Raw genomic sequence first — 22,475 nt, forward strand, 5'->3', positions numbered from 1 at the left:
CTCCTCTAATCGCATTGTATGTCCTCGAGTCCTCATGCAATCCTTGCGACTGAATAGCTTTTTTTCTTTGCTGAGATCGCCATTGAGGTATTTGTAAATTGCTATCATGTCCCCTCTCAGGCGTGTCTTCTCCAGGGAGAATAAATTAAGCGATTGCAGACACTCTTTATAATTAAGGTCCTCCAATCCCCTAATTAGTTTAGTTGCCCTTCTCTGGACTCTCTCCAGCTCCAACAGACTAGACTTGCTATAATTGTGCTTGGTGATTGCCTGCTGTTCCCTGCTGGTGACAAAATATCAGTTTCATTCTGTGACACTGTATCTCTGGATTTAATGATAATTTTGATGTGTGTTTTTTTTCTGAAAGCTTGGTTTGAATTACTCAGGTTTATTTAAAAAAATATATCTTCGAATTTTACTCTATCAGTGTTCTGTATAGCAGTATAAGGAACATTTTCCATCCTGAATTACATATCAGGAAAGAAAACAGTTTGTAGCAATTCGAGAATAAATATTATGTCGATTGGTAGAATTATACTACAAAAATGTACAACTAAGGACATCCAGTCATAGAACAGTAGTGTATATATCAAATGAGACATCAAACATCATTGGCTACTGCCTGGAACAGCAGCTCTTCTTCTTGGGAGAGTCCAGCAGCCGAACTGTCTTTTCCTTCACTTTATCTTCTTGTTCTTTCAATATCCTTAACAATAAAAGTAAAAACAAAAGTGAAAAAGACAAACTTGACAAAAATTACAACTTTGGGGAAAGCAGCTACAGTATCTCACAAAAGTGAGTTACACCCCTCACATTTTTGTAAATATTTTATTATATCTTTTCATGTGACAACACTGAAGAAATGACACTTTGCTACAATGTAAAGTAGTGAGTGTACAGCTTGTATAACAGTGTAAATTTGCTGTCCCCTCAAAATAACTCAACACACAGCCATTAATGTCTAAACCGCTGGAAACAAAAGTGAGAACACCCCTAAGTGAAAATGTCCAAATTGGGCCCAAAGTGTCAATATTTTGTTTTTTGCCACCATTATTTTCCAGCACTTCCTTAACCCTCTTGGGTATGGAGTTCACCAGAGCTTCACAGGTTGCCACTGGAGTCCTCTTCCACTTCTCCATGACGACATCACTGAGCTGGTGGATGTTAGAGACCTTGCGCTCCTCCACCTTCCATTTGAGGATGCCTCACAGATGCTCAACAGGGTTTAGGTCTGGAGACATGCTTGGCCAGTCCATCACCTTTACCCTCAGCTTCTTTAGCAAGGCAGTGGTTGTCTTGGAGGTGCGTTTAGAAAGTATTTCCCTTAACTCCTCTCAACTCCTCTCCTGGCTGTGACAGGGTCTCTTTAAATTTCACTTCAAAACAAAGAATTTTGACTGGCGTTTCACTCTGCACTCTCATTATGTAGATATCTGTCTCATTCCTGGGCATGAGATCACTGCTCTGCTATCACAGTTCCCATTTTTACATCGCTATTAGATGAATAATGTACATTATCCGGCAAATGCTGCCAGGGTCTTTTTCATAGCAGCACTTATGGTTAATTCTCTCCATAATACCCATCAGTCATTAAGAACACTGCCTTCGTCTATGTCAATACAAGAGTAACAAAGCATCAACGACAATCTGAAGGGAAATATGTAAATAAATACCGACTAACCAGGTAATTGAGTTCCAAAATCTTTTATTAAATTATGCAAACCTTAAAGCTGAACTAAAGGCAGATATAAAACAATAATGCAGTTCTGTATTCAATAACAATTACATTTATTTTTTTTTTAAATAAATCTAATATAAGCACCTGAAATAAACTTCTCAACCTCTTTTAATCCCTTGTACAGCAGCACTAAGGCTGATGTCAGAAGGGCCATTTTGCCACTAGAGATAGATTGGCAGCCAGGTAGCCTCTTAGTTATGTAGCCCTTTTCTTGCCTTTATCTGGCTCTTGGGGCACTATTCCACCCATTGACACTAATGATGGGGCAACATTCCCACTACTGACACCATCAATGGGCCACTATTTTTCCAACAATAGGGCACTATTTCTCCCATTAAAACCAATGATGGAGCACTGATGCCAGGGCATTTTCTACTCCCGATGGCCACAGTCTGGCCCCCTAAAGCCTGAAGGACTGTCCCTTTGCTTAGAAAGTTTAGAGACCGATGAACTAGAATTACAAAAACAAATAGCAATTAGCTTTATTGGTCTGCTACAAGCAGAAAAGAAAATGCACATTCATCTGTTGAAAACGGGTACAAACACGTTGGTAATATTGCTAGGATCTGATACTTAGCAAATGACTCACCTTGCTAAATGCAGAACAGGTTCTTTAGCATTGTGTCCACTAGAGGCACTGCATTCATAGAAAATCAAGTTACAGTCCTATAAGATACAAAAAAAATGAAACTGCCAATATCAAATATTTTTTTGTTTTTAAATGTCATGAAAATTACTTTTCTAACCAATATAAGTATGCATATGCCATACCTGTGGAAGCTGAGAATCACTGTTGTAGTAACTGCTACTACAGTGGGTGCTGCTGTTTTCCAGGTCCCATGCCGAGCCGCTGCCCTGCTGCATAGTAACCACAGGGGGTCACTCGTTTGGTAAGGGGTGAAATCCAAAGAACACCTTGCATTTTTCTCAATGAATGCAAAGTATTCTCTGATTTCAAGTGATTAGACAGCAATGATCACTGTAGTAGTTACTACTACCATAATTCTCCACTTCCGCAGCGGTCCCACAGATATGGACTATACATACCTAAATTGTGCCAAGCTGTAACTATGCAATAAAATCCATACCTGGAGTTTAACTTTAAAGGTATACAAGCTTAACAACACTGACATGTTTCAGATTTAAATATGCAAAAACATATCAAATCAGCCTGTGCGGACATACATTACATAGTTGGTAAGGTTGAATAAAAACACCAGTCCATCCAGTCCAACCTGTGTTAGCGTGTGTGTGTGTGTGTTTATGTTACTTCCATTTCTCATATGCCTCATATGCCTGTATATGTATTCAGCACCAACTGTTGAAGGGAGTTCCACATCCTTAGCGCTATAACAGTAAAGAACCCCTTATGCAGTTTAGGATTATACAGCTTCTTATCCTACTTCACTGAGTGGCTGCATGGCCTCTTAAAGTGGTTGTAAAGCCACTTTTCTTCTTCCTATAATCCCCTGTGTTATATTAAAGTATGTGCCCCAGTGAATGTTATTTATAAAATAATGCTGCTTTATAAATAATTTCAGAGTGGCACTCACGTGACTGCCAGGTGCTGTCTTTCTGATCAGACAGATACAGCAGGCGGGGCTGAGAATACCCAGCTGACGTCAGCCAGGAGGAGAGCTGCAGGTAGTCACGTGAGTGCCGAGCGGCACTTTGAAATTTTGGTATGAAGTGGAATTTTTTAAAATAAATAACATACACTGGGGCATATACTTTAATATAACACAGTGGATTATAGGAAGATAACAATAATTTTTGCAGCAGGAGGGAAGGGGCAGGCACTGACACAACTGACAGGCAGGAAGGGGAGGGGGAGAGGAGGACAGAGGAGAGCTGCGAATGAGGGAGGAACATAAACTGACCAAGGTGTCAGGGCTCAGCAGCCATGATAAACAGTGGTCAGTTTACAGGGGGGAGGCCAGAACCAGGCAGGATCAACCCGGTATTTCAGGTGATATAGGGGGCCAAATTACACAGCACAAGCACTGTGCTGCATAACATGCTTTAAGGGAACAGGATCCATTTTTTTTTTTTTTTTTTTAGCGTAACATACGCTTTAAGTGACTTGAAACTGAATCGTTTTCTCCCTAAGCTAGAATCTCCATTTTAATATTTGTATATTGCAATCGAATCTCCTCTTCACCTCCTTCCCCCCTCCTCTCGCACTTTCGGACACATTTTTTTTTGGGGGGGGGGGGAGTGGGTACCCACTCTCACTTTGCCTGCAGCCTTCTAAGAAACGTAATAGGTACCAGGAGGCTGCAGGTTTTTTCACAAAGCGCAGTGCGACTCACACATGCACAGTAAGGAGCTGCCGGCTTCCCACACTAAACATAGCGGCGCCAGGGACCCCAAAACCACAATAGAACTGGCCTGAGTGAGGACAGCGCTGGATCCCTGGACAGGTTTTATTATTTCAGTATTTGTAGCTGCTGACTTTTACATTTTTAGGGAGAGAACTAAAGAACTTCTTTAAAGTAGAACTTTATCAATAACAACTTGATCAAAAATAATGTTCTTTAGCAAGGAACATACTGTACATTTTACATAATTATGCTAACAAAATAATGTGTGCTGTAAATTGTCTCCAGCATAATTGTGCTGAAGCCCAGAGACCCTGAGCAGCCGTAAATTATTAGGCTGTCAGCAGATTGGCATATAGTGGCTCTGATTTTCAGCACAATGCCAAAAAAATAGAGAGCAACTGATCATATGCAGAGCAGGGTGAGACAGTGTGTTACTGGATTTTAAACAGTATAGGCATTCATTTTTAGGCCTCATGCACACAGGGCATTTTTACAGCTGCTTTTAGGAGCATCAGACATTTTTTTTGCAGCTTAAAAACGCCCCTCCATGTTATTTTATATGGCCTCATGCACAAATAGGCTTTTAGGAGCTGTAAGTGGCATAGGCCTGTTCAAGCTGTAAAAAAAACAAACAAGGGCCAGTGCGTTATGGGGCAGCAGCATTAGGCTGTAAAAATGCCTGACGCGCATAAACGCTGTATAATAAAAAGCTGTATACTATTGTAAAAGCGCATCTTTACAGCTGCTTTTTCCTGGCATTAGAATTGGCTTTGCAGCTCGCTTTTTCAAACGCCCTGTTTGCATGAGGCCTTGATGGTTTACATATGCCTCGTTTCCACTGAGCGGAACGGTTCGGGTCGGTACAGTTTGGAAGGGTTAGAATGGTCCGGTCTATTCAGGTGAGCGTTTCCACTGCAAGTCGGGCCACCAGGGACCATGCGGGGTTTACACCAAATGAGGTGTTTGTTTTGCTCTTTCATTTGACGTGAGCATTGAAGTTTTCCTGTCCGCCAATCAGTGGAATCTATCGTGTGACGCCAGTAGCTCCGCCCTAACATCGTAATCCGATTACGATGTTACTGGACAGATCGCTGTGTAAGAAGCTAATAAGACAAAAATGTGCGTTTTCTCAGCTTCTTTACTATGTCTTAAAACTAGACATACATTAGAGCAGTATCAAACATATTATGTAAATTGTATTATATTGAAGATTACCAATTAGTAAATGCGTGGTGGATGCATTTGTTTTCTTTTCTTTAGGTTTTTCTCCTTTATTTTGACCAGCTGATCCTGCCAGTAACTGGTATTTTTTAACTTCCTTTAACAGACCAAGCTGTCCAGCAAAAATGGCAATTAGGTGGTTGAGACAAACCATTTACCACTGACAGGGGTGCTTACAATAATCAGCTTTTATTCATTTATGCAAAACCTTTATCCCAAAAGGAAAAAAAACTGTTGCTTATAAAATGTTAGCTGGAGTTCAGAATAAATTTGGTAGTTAAATTTATCTAAATCTGATCCAGGCATCTAACACTATTCTTTGCTGAGATTGACAGTGCTGCTGTCCAATGGTGTTTCTGTTGCTCTACAATCCAGATTGGAGACATCCCAAGGAAGAAAGTTTGCTACTGGCTGGATCACCACATGAAAATAAAGGTAAAAAGCCTAAAAAAAGAAAACTATTACAGCCACCAAATTTAAAGGATAACTAAATCCAAGAACACAAAATGTAATATATTGCAGCTTACAGTCTTTAGATGTGGTGGCTGCATTAGTTGTCTTTTTTCAAGCCAGAACATTTTCAGCAAATGCTGAAAATACTTGTTGATCTTGCCAAAAAATGCATGCCCTTGTAGTTTCCTGTGTGTCACTCCTCCATAAATACAGAAAAAAGAAAGCACATGCAGCAACAACACCAGTGACTAGTAATCTGCAATATTTTACATTTTTGGTAGTGGATTTAGATACACTTTAAGGGCTGGTAAGCTGCAATATATTACATTTAGGTTTTGGGTTCAATACTGCTTTATAAAAAAATATATTTAAAATTATCTTTAAGGCTCGGTTCACATACATGCGAATCAGATGTGTTTTTAACTGCATCTGATTCGCATAACATGTGAATGGAGCTGGCTTTTAATGAAGCCTGTTAACACATGTCGGGGGCGGCCGCGGTCAGTTTCCAAAAAGGGTCCTGTGCGATTTTGGGTCTGGTTTAGGTGCGAATTCAAGTAAAAATATGCACCTGAATCGCACCTGAACCAGTGAATAAAACTGAGCCGGACTCCGGACTGCAAACCGCAGCCGGACATGTGTGAACCAAGCCTTAGGGTTCCTTGTTTCCACAGCTCTTTGTTAATCTGTGTAGTGGTACCCCCGCAGGAGCCGTTTGGATATTGGTTTGCCCGGGCCTCCCATTGAATACTCCGCAGCCAGTTATGGGGTATTCTCACACAGCTAGTTGCACACACTCTTCTGCTCGTTATCTTCAATGACCAGTCTAGGGGATTTATTTTTGTGTTTCATTTGGAGAACTTGGATAGGAGAAGAAATTTAGTAGGATACTCAAAATTAACTATTCACAGATGAGGACAACTCTCTCAATAGAACTGTATCACAGATCATCTGTGGGACCATACAGTGCCTGTATGGGATGAACAAGTTCCTTTGTAGCTGAAGGAACTCAGTGAACCTTGCCTCTTCAAGACACTTGCGAGTGTCTCCTTTAGCTTGTAGCCAGTAGCTGATTTCCAGCACCCAAAGGGGGATCTAACAGCAAGTCCCAGAGATCCCCTGTGGGGGGTCTGTACTCACAAGGCTCCTGAAGCACACATCGTAGCCCTCTTCAGAGATACTAGACAGAATCCATGGACATCCTCCCTCCGTCAGCTCTCACATGGACCAGGAGTTGCAACTTCAATGTTTCAGGCCCTTAGGTCGACCACCCGAGGCCGCATGGCAGCCTGTGCTGGGGAGAGGCAGAAGCCCCCACCCCACCTGGACCTCTCTCCGTAGAGGTAGACTGGATGACGAGCCCATATGCTCTTCAGATTTTAATACAGGTACCCAGCATGCCTGGAGGTGCATCCCCTTCTAATTGGCCAAGGCTGTGCAGACATCCATGTTCTCATCTTCTGGGTTTCTACCCACTGTCCAATAAACTCTATAGCTATTGTATCAGTGTCAAATACTGAGCAGACCTCACTAAACAATCACAGCTCTTTGGAAAGCAGACAGCACATAAATTGCCTGGCTGTCTCCCTGTTAAACAGAGAAACAAAAAACTATATACACTCACTCTAGCACCTACCTAGGAGGGCTCTACATACCTTTTTTTAATGCATATTTATCCACTTGTTGGAATACCCATAGGTGCGAGGGATATACACACCAATAATTTTGTTGGAGTATATACAACCTTTTCGCTACATCTGCAATGTCGTAGTAATCTAACTGGAGAATGTAAAGGGTGAGTGTACCCTACCCATATATTGTGGTTGCTAGTGGAATTTGTATTGGATTTTCATTTGTCATTAGGAGTGAGGTGTTCTTACAGGGGATCCCAGCCCTAAATATCTGGGAATGCTGCCTTTCCATTCACTAGAGACCAGTGCAATAATTAAGAATTCTATCTATCCACTGACTGAGGACCAATGGCATCACTGGGTATTGTCAGAGCCTGAATTAAAATTATGAGATTATGATGTCTATGGTTTGGAACCTAGAAACAGGGTTTGTGAGAAAATGAAAGATTTCAAATAGGCCAAGATGCACTGTCACAATAATGTTTAACTATCCCAAAGAGACAGAAACTGACTTGTTTGTTATCCAAACAAGTTTGCATACAGAGCAAATTGTGGCAAAGCCACAACCAGTCTCTGAACAATGGGGTTCTCATTTTCACACCTGGATCCAGAGAGAAAAATATCTTATTAAATTGAAACTGGCCTATGTTTACAAGGCCTTCAGAAACCAACAAATGGTAATTTATTCAGCTGAAGGAGAAAAGAATTGCAGTTTCCTCCATTGTGCCACTTGTCGACAAAAATAATAACAAGCCCAAGCCAAGAAGATACACAAAAATGTTTACTGAATAAACATTCTGAGACTGGGCTACAAAATAAATTAGATGAGTGAAGAGTAAATGGATATCAATTTAACTTTTTAATATTTTATCAGACAAGATCATTGATATTGTTGAGTTCACTTTTGGAAAACAATATCATAAAGGGTGCATCAATGTTTCAATTTATATAGATGGCTAAGGCATAATATTATACGAAATGACTTGATCATGACAAAATATCATATTATCTTAAAAGGATTTAGTAATAATATTACCATATATTTGATTGTTTATAATCGTTATCATAACAAATATGCTTGCTTCATAATTTAGACATGATCAAGTAATGAAATGGCAATAGTAAAGTATATACAAGGGGCATGGCTAAGCTGCCGACGTGAGCGGGTGTTGAGACCTTTGCTGACGCTCAAAATCAGCTGAATCCCCACTGTAGAGGCTTCTATCGACGGCTGTCACTCTCACCATACCTCCCAGTGATTGGTGCCATCTCTGGTTCACTCCGGTCCACGGTCCCGTTGCCTGTGAGATGTCCAGAAAGAAGGGAGGCGCCGAGCTTTCCAAGATGGCGTCAGTTCGCTATCTTGGAAAGGGATGCAGCTACATGGCTCGAGTGTTTTGCCCGGGTGTCTACTGAGGAGGCACAGGAGTGCTTGGGCAACACACCTTCCAGTACAAACCGATCCTTCCCTGCTCTGCTGGCATCTGGTGAGTCGCTCCCTGCTGATCACTCCAGCACAGAGAGGAGAGAGGGGGCAACACAGCATAACAGTCAGCAGGCTGACTGGGCAGAGCATACCCCAGCCATTCTGAATGACTCCAGCCCAGAGCCTACCTTAAGAGATGTTTTCAGAGCAGTAAATTCCTGCAATACAGCTCTCACTACACTTACCACTCAATTTCAACAACTAAGGGAAGACATAGTTCTTATACGACATGACGTACAGAAGGTGCGAGAGTGCACCTCGGCACTGGAGGGCAGAGTAAGCTCGCTAGAAGATGAGATGGCCCCAGCTAAATGTGACATAAAAGCTAGTGGTATCGTGGTTCAAAATCATGCTAATCGAATAGACGACATTGAAAACCGCTTAGGCAGAAACAATGTTCGGATTCTAGGCTTACCTGAGCACATTGAGGGAAAGGATCCACTCGCTTTTATAGAAAAATGGTTACTTGATACATTTAACAATAAAAATTTTACACCGTTTTTCACAGTGGAACGGGCGCATCATATTCCTACCCGCCCTCTTCCCCCTGGCAATCTACCACGTCAATTTATCCTCAAGCTTTTGCATTATAAAGATTAGGATAACATCCTCGCAATGGCCCATACTAAGGGCACAGTGGAAATAAATGGCTCTAAAATCTCTTTCTTCCCTGATTTCTCAGTGGAAGTGCAAAAGCTGAGGGTTCAGTACACAAATGTCAAACGCCGGCTGCGGGCCCTCCAGCTCTCATACACAATGTTATACCTGGCCAAACTGCGTGTAGTGGCCCAAGGAGATGTGAATTTTTTTGACAACCCTTTACTGGCAACACAGTGGCTGGATAGAAACGAGCAACATCTTTCTCCCTCTCATGCCCCTTCCTGATAGGGGCCCACTGGATTCATCTTCTAAGGTCTCCTGATTCAAAGATGTCCTCAACTTCATCAGTAAAAGGCAGCACCTACATGTAGTTAGCTACATGCATACCAAAGTCTTTTTTGACCACTGACTGACCCATACATCGACGTTGGTGACCAAATTTGTTCCCCTTGATGGTTCCTGTGGGAACAGTTGGACTTTTTTGTATTTTTGTTCATACATTTTGGAAGTATTCATTCCAGGTTTCTTCGCAGATTTCTGCGACTCAAGTCCAGTCCTTTCCTGTGCATCTGTTTTCTATCGATTGTATCCTTCTACAAGTGCCTTCAGAAATTGGACTTCTCCATGGATACTCATTTGTGGCCAGCTTGGTGTACTCGTATCACCGCTCCTGTTTGGTAGGTCCTGCGGTCTTCTTCCCTGATGATTATCTGTCAGATATGTCTCAACTCACCTCATGGCTACAGGTTTAACTCTTACCTTCTGGAATACCAAGGGCAATAAGGACATTAAGGAGTGAAGCAGAGGGCATTATTAACCTTCCAGTCTCATTATGGATCTGTGGTGGCTTGCCTGCAGGAGACACACTTCACTTCGGATACCACCCACTTATTTTATTGAAGAAAAGATTGTACCCAGTACAATACCACTCAGTGTGCTCTAATTATGCAAGGGGCGTTAGTGTACTGATATCATCTAAAATGCATTTTTCTTGCAGGCGGACATCTATAGACTCTAAGGGTAGATTTATATTTTTGCTATACGATATAGACCATGTTTTCTGCATACGGCCCGCCTGTTGCCTAATAATCGGGTGTTCCTTTTCTGGCTGGGGGGACTTCAATGCCGTGATGGATCCAATTGTGGATCGCTACCCTGCGGGATCACAGTCTAGTACTCCATTTGCTAATCAAATCCAGGAATTGGGTCTCCGGGACATTTGGAGGTTACGCAACCCCACTACTCTCTCCTACTCCTGTTGCTCCAGTACCTATAATTCTTATTCCCCTATAGATATTGCGTTGGGTACTGACTCCATCCTTCCTTAGGTAACTTATGTTCTATACCATGCTAGGGGTCTATCTGACCACTCCCCTTTGCTGTAAAACTGACCTTTTCTAATGCCCCCCAGAAAATGTAATTGGAAGGTAAATCTGCTCTGGTTAGGTGTGATCCCGCAGGGCGAATCCATATGGAAATCCCTTACTGAATTCTTTTATGTTTAATAATTTTTCTGCTTCACCTTTAACTGTGTAGGACGCTATGAAGGCCTATCTGAGGGGTGTATTGCTTAAAGGAATTAGCGTTTCTAAAAGGTCTGTATGTAGCAGGTTGGGAGGGTTTTCTGTCCTCTGAAGTTCATAGAACTGAAGCACAGTATATTTCATCTCCCTCCCCACAGAATTTAGCATCCTGGATGGACACCTAATTAATTTATAGACAAACATCACTAGAGAAAGCAGAAAATAGGCAATTTTTTACAAACTGCCAGTACTTCGCTGACGGCAAAAATACAGACCACTTGCTAGCGGAGACTGCAGGTTCCCAAAATTCCCCACACTATGTATCATCCATTTTCTCCGCCTCTGGTGCTTCTATTGATGACCCCCAGGGCATTCTGAATGTATCCCAGCAGTTCTATGGTGATCTCAATAGTAGTAAAGCACACTATGCCCCAAAGCACTTATCTGAATTCTTAGACTTCATACATTTGCCCCGCCTCACCCAAGAGGAAAGGAAGATACTAAACTCTCCCTTGGCCATTGAAGAACTTAGTAGTGCTGTGGCCCAATCCCCTAACGGTAAAGTGCCGGGCCTAGATGGTCTACCAGGTGAAATTTATAAGGCTTATGGGGAAGTCTTGGTCCCGGAGTTATTAAAAGCTTTAAAAGCAGCGTATGAACTGCGTTAAATCCCAGAGTCTATGAAAATAGCTGGTATCATTGTTCTCCCAAAACCAAGGAAGGACAGGCTTTACCCTGATTCAAAATGCCCAATTTCACTGCTGAATTCAGACATTAAAGTTCTGGCAAAGGTTCTGGCGAACAGGCTTAGCAAGGTAACGGGGAAATTGGTGCATCCTGATCAATCAGGATTTATACCCACCAGATCCAAGGCCACTAATATTCACAGGCTTTACCTCAACCAACAACTTCCTGGGGGACAGGGACATCCTCTCTTTGGAAGCTGCAAAAGCCTTTGATAGCATGGAGTGGCCCTATTTATGGGAGGTGCTGAAATTATTTGGCCTAGGTAGCTGCTTCATTGGCTGGATTAAATTGTTATACTCCGCTACGAGGGCTGTCATGCATATCAATTGATCCTACTTAGACTCGTTTCCTCTATATAGAGGGACTCACCAGGGGTGCCCTCTTTCTCCTCTCCTCTTTGCACTGGCAATTGAGCCGCTGGCAATACTCATTCGTCCGTCTGTTTCTATTTCTGGATTTCGAAGGGGAGAGAGGGAAGACAAGATATCTCTATACGCTGATGATGCGTTGTTGTATCTGGGGGACACTACAGGCTCTCTATCATTCCTTATATCCCTTATAGGTTTTGTCATAAATTGGGACAAATCTGTTCTCCTGCCACTAAATTCCCAGCAATTGCTGCTCCCACACTGTGCACAGCAGATTAAAGTAGTGGATTCATTTACATACTTGGGGTTTTGGGTTTACCATAGAGTGGATGATTTATTTCATTATAACTTACAACCCCTCCTTGATAAGTTTATAAATTAAAAGTAAGGCTTGGACTAAATTACTTCTCTCAGTGGTGGGAAGAACAAATCGAATCAAAATGATTTGGGCTCCTCGGCTTTTATACATTATGCACAAATCCCCGATGTGGATTCCACGTATATGGTTTAAATGGATAGATTCCTTTTTTCGGAATCTCATTTGGAAGGGTGGCAACCCCAGAAATTGTATGTCCATATTGCAATTGCCCAAGTATAGCAGAGGTCTTGCTGTCCCTCCTGCAATGCTATATTTCCTTGCTGCGCAACTTCAGCATTTTGCAGGGTGAGGAGTTAGAGATGTAACTGACCATAATCAAGCTATACTGCTCTCCCGAGATGCTAAATACCATCTCCTGGCTCAATTGGAGGAGGGTGGGCTCAGGGACTCCTCACGATATCCCACATTACCATTGATGGAAAAGGTATGGAATGATATGAAACAAATTATGGGATATGAGGGTGTATCTCACTATACTCCTCTATGGGAAGGCAGCAGTTTTGTGGGATTGGATAAACGTCATGGTTTTGATCATTGGTATTATCAAGGGGTGCAATTCCTTTATGAACTGTTTATACAGGATCAATTACAATCTTTTCAGGATATACAACAGGAATTTGCAATCTCCCCTTTCAGATTCTTCCTGGCAGGATAGGGTGAAAAAAGGATCTTGAGGAAATCCAGAAAGATACTTGGCAGGCAGTTCTAGAGCAATTGGTATCACTCTCACCATTGCAACATCTATCTCACCTATTTTTGATACATAGGGCACATAGAACACCAATGAAGCTCCATCAGTGGAAACATAGGGAGACTCTGGATTGCCCTAGATGTTGTACTTCCCCTGTGGATCTCTTACATTTGTTTTGGCGTTGCCCTAAACTAGTCCACTACTGGCAACGCATTATTGATACTATCAACAAGTAATTTCAAGTAAAATTGACCAATGACTCCCTTACCTGTGTGCTAGGATTTTTAGATGAAGAAGAATATACAGTAATCCCCCGCTCCATCGCGGTTCAGTTTTTGCGGTCCCGGTAATTCGCGTTTTTTTTGTAATGTTATTTTACTATATAAATCATTAAAAATGAAATATTTTTGTGTTTTTCATAGCTTTTGCTATGTCTCTTAGTATCTTTTATGTGTTTAAATGAGTTTCTATTGTTTTAAAAGTGTGTTTAAAGACCTTATAATGCTTTTATTCAGAGGGTATATAGATATCTTTCTCTGAGGGGTTTGCTGGAGTTATCAGTGATATTTAATATTTTAAAAATGAAACCTTTGCTACAGTGATGGATATATTTTTTAAAAGGTACACGTTAAAACATTTTCTACAATATTTTTATATACTTTTTTAATCTATATATATTTTATATTAATTTTTTAATTTAATTTAAATAATTTAATTAAAGACGAAAGTGGGCAAAACTCAATCCAGACCATCCTTCAATGCTTTTCTGCAGTACCTGCTTCCATTTACACTTTTAAACCTTAGTGTTATGGCCAAAGGAAAGCTGAACCAAAGAACCATAAACAATTTAATTTACTTATATAGAATTAACACTGAAAAATCCGTAATGACACTAGGGTTAACAGAGCTAGCCCCGTAGTCTTTATCCATGGATCCCACATCTTATTAAATTTGCAGGGAGCATCTCTTTGTTGTAAAATATGTCGCTCTTTGAGCAGGGCTGAATTGACCTATGAACAAAAGTCCTCCAACGTTGGGGGAAGGAGAGATAACCATTTGGAAGCAATACATTTACGTGCTAAGAATAGCAGTCTGGCTAAGGGGGCTCTAATTTTAGGTATACAGTAAACCCCCCTCCATTGCGGGGGTTACGTTCCGGACCCAGCCGCGAAAAGTGAAATTCCGCGAAATAGAAAAACCCTATTAAAATGCATTGTAGGCATGATTTTTTTACTGTCACTGTACGTCTAAAGTAACATATTTAAATCTTTATAAGTTTATCCCATAAAGATTGGATCCAATAAATTAATTCTCTCCCAGAGAACCTACAACCTAAATATAGGAATCTCTAGACTCAGAGTACCATCTAGTGGTTGGGTCAGTTATTGGTTATACAAGCAGATAGGTAATCAATAATATGATCCACCAATGAGAGGTGAGTAAATAGTTCCAACTACACTCTCCGGGAGGGTTCTTAAACTAAATTGTTTTTTGGTAGATAAATAAACAAGCTCAGGGAGACATAGGATCACAAAATCATACACTCATCATCCATCACACACATCACCATACAGACAGACAGCTTCCATCTTGAATACAGAACACACCTCATTCATCTAGGAGAATTTACACGTGACCTCTCCATATTTCTCAGGCACCAAACACCAACTGCTGTAAATAGATCCGGACACCGTGCTGCTGGTGTTGTGAACCCCGAATGCCTGACCGGTCGTCACTTTATGGACCACATTTCACCAACGGAAAAGAAGCCTGCACCCACAAGGATGTGTGTGGTTTGCTGTTCCAAACGTGACGACACTGGAAGGAAAATCCGAAAATAAACGCGGTACTATTGTCCTGACTGTGACGTTGGACTTTGTGCTGTACCATGTTTTAAAATTTTCCATACCCGGGACGTTTACTGAAGCAATATGACCACTAATATTGCATCCTTGTTTGGCCAAAAAAAATGTCAGTGTTTTTGATTACATTATTTACTTTAATTTATTGAATAAAAAGTATTATTATTATTATATTATTATTTGTTATTATTTTATAGTTATTTATTATATTATAATTTAGGATTTTGTTTTTCAAACTTTATCATACCCGAGATGTTATAAAGAAGAATGCACAGTAAAAAGAAATCATATATAAATAGTTGGTTTGGGCTGCTCATCCTTAAGAATTACATGCAAAATAATGGTACCGCTTTCAGCACCTAAAATCCAAAATAATCATACCGCCAGGGAGGTTAAAGAATAACTGCACAGGGCAGGGAATCTCAGGAATAATAATTGGTCAACTTAATTATTTTTAATAATATATTTTTATATTGGAGGCAATGTTATACATTGATCGAATAAACGATCAATATAGCTGACTCAATAAATCAGTCAAACATTCTGACAGAATGTAACCTATCCATTCACTAGAGATTAATTATATCACTAGCAATTCAGCTTAGCCACTGACTAGAGGCCAGTGACATCACTGGGAATGCAGCCATTGATTCATTAGAGGCCAGTGACATCACTGAAAATGTTCCCTGTTCATTTGCTAGAGACATGTGACATCACTGAGAACACAATCTATTCATTTATTAGAGACAAGTGACATCACTTAATTGCAACTTTTCCATTTACTAGGGACCAGTGACATCACTGAGAATGCAATCTATCAATTCACTGGAGACCATTGATATGATATACCCTATCTATTGACTAGAGGCCAGTGAAATCACTAAAAGTTTTGCCTGCCCATTTGCTAGGGACATGTGACATCACCAAGAATGCAATCTATCTATTCATTGCAGACCAGTGATTAATTAATTAATTAAGGCTGGGTACTGGGCTGAATGAAAACAAAGTGAGAGGTTGCCATACTAACTAAGCGATTTTAGTGCAGCGACCTCCACCGTTGTGCCTTTGTGTTCTGACAGGGGGACTGTCCCCCTGCCAGAACACACTGATGAGTGCTGGTAGCCAATGGCTGCCAGTGCTAATCAGATGCTGGTTTTCTAGCATGTCCCTTCAACAACAGATGGTCATTATCTATCAGGAGGCTTCTATCAGGACAGCTGTACACTGATAAAATGTTGGCTGATTCCTGTTGAACCTGCGGATACCAGCGAATATTTAGCCCTTGTGTACTTAGCTTTATAATGTAGTCTATCCTTTCACTAGAGACTAGTGACATCACTAGGAATGCAGGCTATGGCTATCAGTTGGCTAGAGACCAGTGACATCTCTGAGGTTGCAACATATCTAATCACTAAAGACCAGCGACATCACTAAGAATGCAGCCCATCCATTCACTAAAGACCAGTAAAATCACAGAACTTACAGCATATCATATCTATTAGTTAGAGAGCAGTGACATCAGTGACAATGCAGTCTATTCACTGTCACAAGAGATCAGTAATCACTGATGATACAGTTATACATCCATCCAGGAGTTAAGCCTCGTACACACGCGTCGAAAATCGGCAGGGAATTTTCGTCCGACGACCGATCTGCCGATTTTCGGCTTGTTAGTATGATGCTTCCGACTTTTCGGCCAAAAAAAATCTGGTTACAGGCTATAAAATTTTTGTCTGCCGTCAAAACACGGCCGATTTTCGTGCAGTCAGTACAGATTTCGACAGGGAAAAATCTAATGAGCAAGTCTGGGCATGCTCAGTGAAGAAAGAACACAAAGAAAGCAAACCAACACATGACATCACTTCTGAAGTAGAATTTTGTTGGGCGAGAAAATTAGTGTGCAGTCTAGGCACATTCCAACCAACAAAACACAACTCTGGACAAAAGACGGACGATCGGTCGACCGATAATCGTTGCGTGTGTACAGGGCTTTAGGATCACCTTATGTATTTTCAAATGATGTAAAAGGTATATACCATTCTCATAAATAATGGCTTAGTCTACAGAATGGCTTCACCATCTCCCACTCTTTAGATTTAAATAGTTAAAATATAAACACTCTACCTTTGAAAGTTGCTCTCCCAGACCGCAGGGAACCTCTCTTTCCTTTTCAATGTCTGTTTTATTACCTAACATTAATATAGGTATATTTTCTCCAGCTCCTTCCTAGAAGAAAAACAAAAAAGCATCCTTGAGGGTTTGTGTGGTTGTGAAAGATTTTCTTAAAAAATACTTTTTAAAATATTCATCATTCAGGGGTGAAAATGCTTTTGATTGATGTACCTGTTCCAGTGTGGACAGCCCTGTTTTTAGTGTTTTGACTCTGAACCTGTTTTTTGACACTTTAATAGGTACAGATTAATTATGATTTAAATTATATTATTTATACTTGCTGTTTAACAAATGGTTTGATTTGCATTGTTCTATTTATGTATGTGTCTTAAGGTAGACTGTAGTTCTTTGTTGCCATAAATATAAAAACATTTTTATTCAGAGTACTTTGTTATTTTTATTATTATTTTAATTATGTATTACTGGAAATTATTACAGAGATCTGCCAGGAAAATTATCTTGCTGATACTCGGAATGATTGAGGCTGCTACTTCCTCTGCAAATTCTACATTTTTGTTGTTATCTGTTTCCTGTGGGAATCACCCAACGATTTGTCTTGGTGACATGAGTTAAAGGGAAATGCACAACTTTTTGTCTGTCACCGGAATAGGAGGTGAGGGCAAATATTCCAATTGGAGTATCTGTTTTACTGATAGCAGTCAACGAAGAATTCCCCTCTTTGAAATGATTTCCACTCACTTCCTGAACTGCCACAAAGGGCCAATTTAAATGTTTATGGTGCGTTGACAAATGCATACGCATTGCGTTAAGGCAACTCTGAAAGTAATTGGCTTAAATGCAGAACTGTGAGCAAGGTGCATTGGGTGCCATTCAGAATAAGTAGAACTGCGACACTTGTTACATGCGTTACAGTGTCTTGAGGTTACATGGGTGGAAGTGTAAAGAGACCCTAAAACAAGAAGCAAAGGCACAAAAGGAACTGTTGGGGTTAGAAAACCTAACAAAAGTTTAAAACCTTCTCCAAGATCCAAAAAAAATATCTGTTGTTAACATATGTAGTGTTCCTTGCAAGATTTCCTTCCTGAACCCACTATTGATTCCCAATATTATTAAAATGAAATTACAGTGAATGGATGGCAAACACTGGTTCACCTAGGCAGATGTATGTGTATGGATTCACCTGCACTTTTTAATATGACCTTTTAGGTCAGGTCTATCCTGACTGAAATCAATAGGCTTTTTATAAATGGTAGGTAAACGCCGTACACTGAACAGCTCCAAATGGGGTGAAACGCATTGGAATGTCTATTGGAAGGAGCTGGGACTGAGGCCGTTTTCTATTTCCTATGCATTTGAAGCTGTTTGGTGTGTGGCATTTACCTACCATTCATCATCATACTGCTCATTGAATGAGCACACATGCCAGCAAACCTCTTGAGTGGGATACCTCGAAGCCACAATATCGGCATTAGGAGCGGCACTCTGTTAAGTATATACAAGGCTTTTTATGAAACTAAGCTTATCTCAATAGTCATTAAGTAAGAATTCTAATTACATTTTCTAATATACAGTCAAGCACAGGACTTTTACAAATCTGTATATGAAAGACAATAATCAAAATATAAAACAGCAAGCAAGTAAAGTCCCATCAAAAACTACTTTCAGAGCAACTTTCAGAGCAATCTGTTAATACTGTTACTGTTAGTTTTTCCGAAGTATGCACTAAGAAACCTGACATGATCAGAATATCAGGCTAATATACTATAGCACATTTATTATGACATAGATTTCCATGCCTTACTTTCCAACTGGGACTCTGATATGTCTTATCATTCTTTGCCTTCTACAAACACATGACTATGCCCCTGGTTATTCAGCATGTGATGTCGCTGCCTTACATGACTTGATATACTGTATACCTTTTCATTTTTTTCTCTTTGGTATATATATTTACCTTACCATGTGCTATATATGACTTGTTTGGAATACTTTGTACTGACACAGCTTTGATATGTCATACTTTGGTTTTGTTTTTTTGTTTTTTTGGCTTTCTTGTTTATAAAGCCCAATAAAAACGTTTGTATTAAAAAAAAAACTACTTTCAGGTAAATGATACTATAGTAACTCAGAATGAGTAGTGATTAGAAACAAACAGTAATTTCCCATTAAAGTGAACCTAAAATGGCACAGCATAGCTAACCTGGCAATACTTTCACAGGGTAGGTTCTTCCTCGTACCTGTGTGCATAGTCAAATTTCCAGTTCTCCACCCCGGGTGGCTAATATTATGGGATTCTCACTGAAACTTTCTAGGTCAGTGACGGCAAACCTTGGCACCCCGGATGTTTTGGAACTACTTTTCCCACGATACTTATGCACTCTGCATTGTAGTTGAGCATCATGGGAAATATAGTTCCAAAACATCTTGGGTGCCAAGGTTAGCCGTCACTGTTCTAGGTAAATGGTCAAGATCCTGACCTTGACCCTTTGTACCTTTTAAGCCGTATTAATGATCCAATAAGGTTATGGACTGCTTTACTAGCCAATAGTGGGAATTAAATGATATTCTCTTTCCCTCCTTGGCGGCTTCTAAGCCGCAGTTGTGGGCTTCGGCCTTTTTCGCACTTGGATTATGCTTAATCTCTCAGACTTTCTATGAAACCGGTCTCATTGCACTATGATCTCATTTAACTCCACTGAACTTTTGATGAAACCGTTTTCTATCATAACATGCATATATCCTGTATCTGTTATGCTTCAGTTTGTATCATTGCTTTGAAGCTTATGTTTGTTTAATTATTTTCAATAAAGCTCCCTATTGAAAAAAATAAAAGGTGATATGGCCCGGCTCTGGACCCACTGACTGGCGAAGCTTTCACAGCAAAGCACCTCCGGTTTGCCAACATCCAGAGGGCAAGATTAGAAAATCAGTCTTGTATTCAGGCACATATTCACTTTACCAAGAAACACTTGCAGTTATGCTCTAGCCTGGTAAGAACAAAGCAAGATCACAAAGAAATAGAACTTGCACACATCAAGGCTGATTTCTGTTCTTACCTCCACACTGGTAAGCCATTGCCGTACTGCCGTAAATGTGTCCTTAGATGTGATGTCATACATTACAATGACGCCATCAGCTTTTCTAAAGAACTGCTTAGTTATACTGCGGTATCTGTTTCAAGAAATCAAATCAACAATATGAATAAGTATATACGTGTCTAAAAAAAAGCAGGAAAGAATTTCACTCAAATAGTAATTAACGGTAGAACCTCTTAAGACATATATGGGTCCAAGACAAAGATCACACAATTGGTTCTATTGTCCCCATACAGCAACATAAATTTCAATATGCTGGGTTGGGTGCAACTGAAACTTCAAAAGCCTATAGTGTCTAAATATGTACAAAGCCCTGGTGCAATGTTTGCCATTGGACCCCTTTGTAAAAAACCCCATTGCTACCCTCCCTAACACCCATTCCCCCTGCAGTTTTCTGTCCTATATTACTAGTGAAACATACAAGCATGGTCAGAGAGCTGCCCATAAAATATCCTCCACAGAAAGATGCCCCATTCCTCCCTTGCACGTAGCCATGTGAAAGACCATATAACCAAGCTTCAGGAGTGCTTTGGGTAGCCCCCTGTCCCCAACAGAAGACCTGAGAATTTTTTCACATAAACAGTCTGCATGCAAGAAATTATTTGGCTGGGAGGGGGGAGGGGTCACTCCAGGTTAACCCTTTTCCTCCTTCCCTGGAACAATTTTAATGGTAATAACATATTACATGGATCTGCTGACCTTTCTAAAAAAAAAACAAAACACATTATACCTGCGTCATGACCCACATTGTAACATGAAACACATCAAAGCACAGTTGTATGCATGTTAAAATGTTAATTGCACTCCAACGCACATCTAAAGTGCATTGTAATGAACATGCATTATAGCATAAAATATGCTCAGTACTCTTCTGTGTTCTGTATTGCTCTGTGCTGAAAAAACTCAAGCAGGACCTGCTGTTTTATACATTGCATTACACTGACCGCCAGAAAACGCATACTTTGCATCACACTACATTATGGGCTCTTATAGAACTCTTGTTTAGACATAAAATCTATAACAATTTATAAAAATGTTAATATCAATTTAGGTTAATAAAAAGATGATGGTAGGATAAAAGTTAATGAAATATATTGCTTTATGATAGAAAAGACAAGACACAGCAATTTGTAGTTTTCTTCACTACCCAAGCGATCTTTGGGTCTTATGTACTGTAAGTTGTACATGGGAGTACAATTATCTGTGTTTAGGTCTGTAAGTTATAAGGATTTGAAGGCAGCACAATTGTATCCTATGGGTCAATTCACACAGATCCATTATAGTCCACAGCATATATCTGCGTAAATCAAAGCAAGGAAAATCCATGTTCTGGGTCCTGTGTAAGAACTGTATTTATATGCATGTAAACATTTGACCTAGCGTTTATTTCCGTCAAGCTTGCATTCACATTATCAGTGGCAACTGCTCAAAGTTGACATGCAAATATGCACAAAGTGTGATCAACGGCACATGTTGGCCATGGATAAGTCACTTATGCAGCGACAGCACATGCACAAAATAATCGACTTTCTGTCATTCATGAATTCGCAGAAGCTGCTGATTACACACTCTTGAAATGTCGGCAGCGGCCGTGGCGGATAGTGTACATACTGTATATGCTGTATGCATGTAACTGCAGCACAAATGTTATGTATGTACATGGTATAGACACGTTTTTCTTAATGCAGGATTTTGCTGCCTCTCTTGTACTCTATGCATGGGGCGTATAGCTCAGATAGCCATCTATGAATGGTATTAGAAATTATTTTACATACAGTATCTCACAAAAGTGAGAACACCCCTCACATTATTGTAAATATTTTATTATATATTTTCATGTGACAACACTGAAGAAATGACACTTTGCTACGAAGTAAAATAGTGAGTGTACAGCTTGTATAACAGTGTAAATTTGCTGTTCCCTCAAAATAACTCAACACATAGCCATTAATGTCTAAACTGCTGGCAATAAAAGTGAGTACACCCCTAAATGAAAATGTCCAAATTGGCTCCAATTAGCCATTTACCCTCCCCGGTGTAATGCGAGTCGTTAGTATTACAAGGTCTCAGGTGTGAATGGGGAGCAGGTGTGTTAAATTTGGTGTTATCGCTCTCACTCTCTCATACTGGTCACTGGAAGTTAAACATGTCACCTCATGACACAGAACTCTCTGGGGATCTGAAAAAAAGAATTGTTGCTCTACATAAAGATGGCCTAGACTAT

General features: G+C 40.2%; 1 protein-coding gene across 2 annotated transcripts in view; it reads right to left on the reverse strand.

Moving 5' to 3' along the window:
- Nucleotides 1-377: 377 nt before the first annotated feature.
- The window catches only part of CRACR2A (calcium release activated channel regulator 2A), a 205,657-nt gene continuing 183,559 nt past the window's right edge, over nt 378-22,475 (reverse strand). For both annotated transcript variants that reach the window (XM_082256108.1, XM_082256107.1), the window contains exons 15-18: nt 20,213-20,327; nt 17,148-17,249; nt 2,328-2,404; nt 378-706 (exon numbers count right to left, since the gene is read on the reverse strand). In XM_082256108.1, the coding sequence (XP_082112234.1) occupies nt 616-706; nt 2,328-2,404; nt 17,148-17,249; nt 20,213-20,327 (385 nt within the window). In that variant the 3' untranslated portion in view covers nt 378-615. The remainder of the gene's footprint in view (nt 707-2,327; nt 2,405-17,147; nt 17,250-20,212; nt 20,328-22,475) is intronic.

The sequence above is a fragment of the Pelophylax lessonae genome (genome assembly GCF_965119305.1).
Source record: "Pelophylax lessonae genome assembly, chromosome: 4".
In the NCBI taxonomy this organism is placed as follows: Eukaryota; Metazoa; Chordata; class Amphibia; order Anura; family Ranidae; genus Pelophylax; species Pelophylax lessonae.